The following is a 5,080-nucleotide window of genomic DNA, read 5'->3' on the forward strand; positions in this document are numbered from 1 at the left end:
CAAGCGAACTTTTAAAGATCGACAAGAGGAGATCTTCGGTAATTTTCTTTGGAAAATTATCGCAACAAATGAGGATAGCTTCAAGCGAGGATATCTTCGGCATCATTCCCTAGATTGCGGAGAGTTATCACAAACAACTGAAGGTGATTTCAAGCAAAGTTGTCTTCGATCGTTTTCCCTAAGATGTGGAAGATGGTCACAAAGCGGAAGAGGATCGTTTCAAGCGAAGCGATCTTCGATAGTGTTCCCTGGTTTGTGGGGTATTATCGCGGCGGAATTGGAGACAGTTACAAGCGTAGCAGTTTTCAAGCGGGATGGCATTCTCTAGCTTGCAGGAGGTCGTCAAAACAACAAGAATACGACAGCAAATCGGTTACTTTCAGAGACGTGTGCTCGACAGTGCAAGATACGCGTTTCTTAACTCTTTTATTTGTTTAACTAACGCTATTTTGCAGGTATCGGCGTTACAAGAGTGATTTAGGATCGCAGAACGTTCTGAATCATTCTCCGTCCCTATCGATACTTTGACTTTTGTTTTCGAAACTTGCGTTTCTCCAAACTCAGTCAAAGTGGGGGCTTCTGTAGACACCCATTTGTGTCTCCCCAAAACCAAACCCAGTGATGAGTACTTTTCACGTCGAATCATAATCGAATGAAGTGAAAGTGTGGAAAGTTTAGTGTTACGGATAGTTTTAATTTCTTTTCTCCTCTCTCTGTTTTTGAAAACCTATTTTAAGAAAATAGTCAATCCAGTTTGGTTGGTCCATGATATGGGTCCAATAGTAGTGTATTTGGATAGGGTTTGAAAAGACCTTTCCGACGGTATATTATAAGCCCAATTCCGATGAATATTGAGGAAGTTATGGCCAATTTACTAAACTGGGCCCGATTTGAGCCTTATATGCGGCCCAATGATCTAGAGTAGGGCCTAACATAGATTTATCATTCCTAATACAATTAGGAATGGTTTTAGTCTTCTAGATTCTTCTAGAAGGTTCTTTTCATTCCTAATTTAATTAGCATTGATAAATTGACTTTTGTTGACTTTTTAGAGTTTTAATCAGAATAAAAGAACTTTTTGAGGAAAATACGATTTTATCCTCCTGTACGGCAATTTCTATCTGATTTTAAGAAAACGCGTCAAATTCTTAGTCAACGCCAAACGCTAGCATTAGCGCCTGACGCTAAGCTTGGCGCCTGGCGCTAGCGTTAGCGCCTGGCGCTAATGTTAGCGTCTGGCGCTAATCCCTGTTTTACGCGTCAGAACTCTGTTTTGATCTTTTGGCTGATTTTCTCTATAAATAGCGTTCTAAAAACTTCGTTTTGATTCACCAACTCTCATCAAGATTCTCTTGATTACTCTCTCTCTCTCTCTCTTTTCTAAACTAGCTTTCTCACAAATATAAAAATTCCGCATTCATTAGATTTAGATACACCTAGCCAAGTTCGAAGTTGCCTTCGCCCTAGACGTGAAAGGTTTAATTTCTGAGGGTTTGGTCCCAAATATTTATTTCAATCTTTTAATTTAATTGTTTTTTTTTATTATTTTCCTTGAAGTTACTAACGCGTGTATTTTGTTATTAGAAAGAGGTACGAGGCATCCAAGTAAGTACTTTAATGGTTTAATTGATATTATGATATAGAAATCATGCTTAGATTGTTATTTTGATTCCTAGTATCATGTTAGGATGTTTTCCTTAATTTGATGGTTAGGGTGACAACAATAAATTCCTATTATCATGTCTAGGGTAACTATAATATCAAGTATGATTAAAAGTATGATGCTTCCTATGTTCTTCCTAATATTTATGATTGTTAGTATCATGTTAGGGTTAAAGCTTTGATTTTTATTGCTTAGTGACATGCTAGGGTTTGTTATTAATCTTGTTAGTATCATGCCTAGGATCTTGCTATTATTATGCTTTAACATAATTATTATTGTTATTATTATGTTGCTTGATTATATTTATTGTTATTGCTTGATCACGCCTTTTATGCATGTTTAAAGGGAATTTGTACTTGTAATAATGCTTAATAAGATAATTAATAATCTTGTTTAGGTTAATTTGATTATAATTCAAGTGATCGCCAATAATAGTTTTATTTGTGCATTAATATTCAACCAACATAGATAAACGAGTTTAGGGTTAATCCTATTGATTGTATGTTAGTCAGAAAGCGCACATGAATACGATCTGAATAAAGTAGAGGCCTGTTATTAGGGCAGGTTCAATCTCTTTTAGGTTGGATTTGTAACTTCATCCCTGAACCCTATTTGGTTCAAGACCTTATGGAGTTGACGATCTCTTGGATCGTTAAGGGGTGTAACCTTCACCTCGTGAACGGTTTACAAGTTCCTAAAAAACTTGTTGGCGACTCTTTTGCTCTATCTTCTTTCCCTTTGGACGCCACCGTACTTTAGTGTATGATCACAGTGGGGTTCAAGCTAGGGGTTAACGCTTGAAATATTCCCTAAAATTAGCCTCCGCGACTGCTTGTTGAGGAGGGAAATTTCGCCTAACCTGTAAAAAACACCAATTAAAGAAGATACTTGCGTCATGGAGATGATTGCCAATGGGGAATTTATTTGTAATGGAATGTGAATTGAACATATTCTCATCTTCTTGGGCTTGTTAGAGGAAACATCTTCATCTCCCCTATGGGTGTCAACGTTATCCGAATAAGGGTTAGCCTGGGAGTGATTAGAAGAACTCCATTAGTAACGTTAATTTTTTTTTTTACTTAATTTTTATTTTAATAAACGTATTAGACAATTATAGTACCTGGACAACCTTCTTCTGCCGTGGCTTCTTATATCCAATCTCTGCTAGTCTCTTGTTGTGAGAACCTTTGGGCCTCCCCCTTCCCCTTTTCTTCGGCAAGGGATCTTTAACTCCCATATCAATTGGTTGTGGCAACGTAGTTGTTGTACCAAAGTCATCCGAAGTTGGTTGACAAGGTGGAACATTATCTTCCGGGTACATTAACGGGACTGTTTGCTCTAACTTTCGCTTGCCGCATTGACCAACTTCTGACTTAAGTTTCTCAAGAGAATCAAGCGCCATTGCAACTGCCTCGTCGTTCACCATGGCATCCTCCTCACATATTGGCTCAAACGCATTCATTAGTGTATTATATCTTTCCCCCACCAATGTCTTCTCCGGGTCAGGGTAAGAAACCTTCACGCATGTGTGCTTCCTTAGTATATATTTCCTCCACCTAATTAGAATATATTGTTAGGGGATGTCAACAACCTGGTTATGTTCTAGAATCCTAATGATGTGCCTGCAAAAAATGCCACTAGTCTCAAATTTCCGACAATCACAACATACGACTTTTGTTTCCGTGTTGAAGGTGGCGGAATAAAACCTTTTCATGTCTGTGATAACGTCCTCACTTTTACCCTCAGGCACAACCCAAACACGGTCTTCAATCAAATACTGAATAAGTGTATCAGACACTTGTATCTCTTCCCGTGGGTAGCTATACATCAGACGTGTACATTCATTTTGCACCTCTTGGAACTTGGTGTTAGTATATATCTTCTGAAACACAACTTCCACACTAAAACCACTTACGAGTCTTCGAATGTACTTAGAGCATTTTGCATCAGCATCCGTCTCATCTCCAACTCGTTTATCCATGGCAGCTGCATACTTTTGTGGAAATTCACACAGCTTTGTGTTGCGCGTAAGGAAACCGTCAAAGAAACTATTTATACTTTCCACCCTCTGTGTTGTCTTCATACCCGCTCAAAAGTAGTTTATTATGAAAGCAGGTAGCCACATATGACGTTCCAAATACAGATCACATAGCCAATCATTGTTTTGCAACTTGTACTAAACAATTAATGCATTCCATGTGTTCTCAAACTCCATTACCGTAAAACTCTCATATACAACTTTCTTCAACTCAACTTTCAGGTATTGGTACCTATCAGACATACATCAGTGTTATTCATTATATCAAACGCAACATGTTAACTTTGGTGAATATAAAAAAATAATTCATTTCCTTCTAACCTTTCACATATGCCCAGTTTTTCAGGAATCTTTCGCATTATGTGCCATATGCACCACCGATGTTGGGAAGTTGGCATCACCTCTTCAAGTGGCTTCCTCATGGAAGCAGCCTGATCAGTGAGTATAGCTTTGGGCGGGGTATCGTTCATACATTGTAACCATCGCTGAAACACCCACCGGTATGTGTCACAATCTTCATGGGATACAAGAGCACATCCTAGCAATATCGACTGCCTGTGGTGATTTACCCCCACAAAATTAACAAATGGAAGGTCGTATGGATTTGTCAGATAGGTTGCATCAAAACATACGACATCTCCAAACTCCTCATATGCTGCCTTGCTACGAGCATCCACCCACAACACGTCTTTCAGCCTTCCCTCCGCATCCAAGCGTTGAGAGTGAAAAAAGTTGTGATTGGCAGCTTGCATCTCCTGAAAATATGTCATCATTGCTACAGAATCACCCCCCTCCATCTTTAATCTCCTGCTTTTGTATACCTCATGTTGAAGGTCTTTGACAGTGTAAGACAAAGGGTCCGAGACTCCCATCTCCGTGCTAAAACACCCATGAATTCGAGACACAGGTACACCCAAGTTAAAATAATTCTCTAACTTCTTTCTAGCCCTAGAATTAAAGTTTTTCATTCGATATTCTTTCACAAGCTTTGCATCACTAGGTTTAGGTGTGTGGTTTGTATGTTCCAACTCAACGCCCTTAATTTCCCACTGCCCCTGCCGATTCAAGCTAGCATAAACCTTTTCTTTACAGTCACACTTCTTAGACCTCCTTTTATTGCGACTCAGCTCATCCTCAAACTCCACTCCACCAACAACTCCACCTGAACCACATACACCCATAGCCTTTGCCCTCTTTTTGGCCTCCCTTTGCACCCTCATATTAGGCCTACCATAACACTCACACCGCCATGTTGTAGATATTCTATGCCTCCTCTCGCCTTTCGATAACACACCATGAACCCTACTCACACCAAAACCATTTTGCTCCCCATATTCTTTGTAAAATGCTTCGATATCTTGCCATGATGTAAAGACCAT

General features: G+C 39.2%; 1 protein-coding gene across 1 annotated transcript; it reads right to left on the reverse strand.

The window, feature by feature from the left end:
- Positions 1-3,236: 3,236 nt before the first annotated feature.
- LOC145572975 (protein FAR1-RELATED SEQUENCE 8-like) lies at positions 3,237-5,080 on the reverse strand. Its single transcript, XM_081631771.1, has 3 exons — positions 4,023-5,080; positions 3,882-3,933; positions 3,237-3,740 (listed from the first exon to the last, which is right to left on the reverse strand). Exons 1-3 carry the CDS (start codon positions 5,078-5,080, stop codon positions 3,237-3,239), a joined length of 1,614 nt encoding a protein of 537 aa, XP_081487897.1.

Source organism: Chenopodium album, chromosome 2, assembly GCF_948465745.1.
Source record: "Chenopodium album chromosome 2, dcCheAlbu1.1, whole genome shotgun sequence".
In the NCBI taxonomy this organism is placed as follows: Eukaryota; Viridiplantae; Streptophyta; class Magnoliopsida; order Caryophyllales; family Amaranthaceae; genus Chenopodium; species Chenopodium album.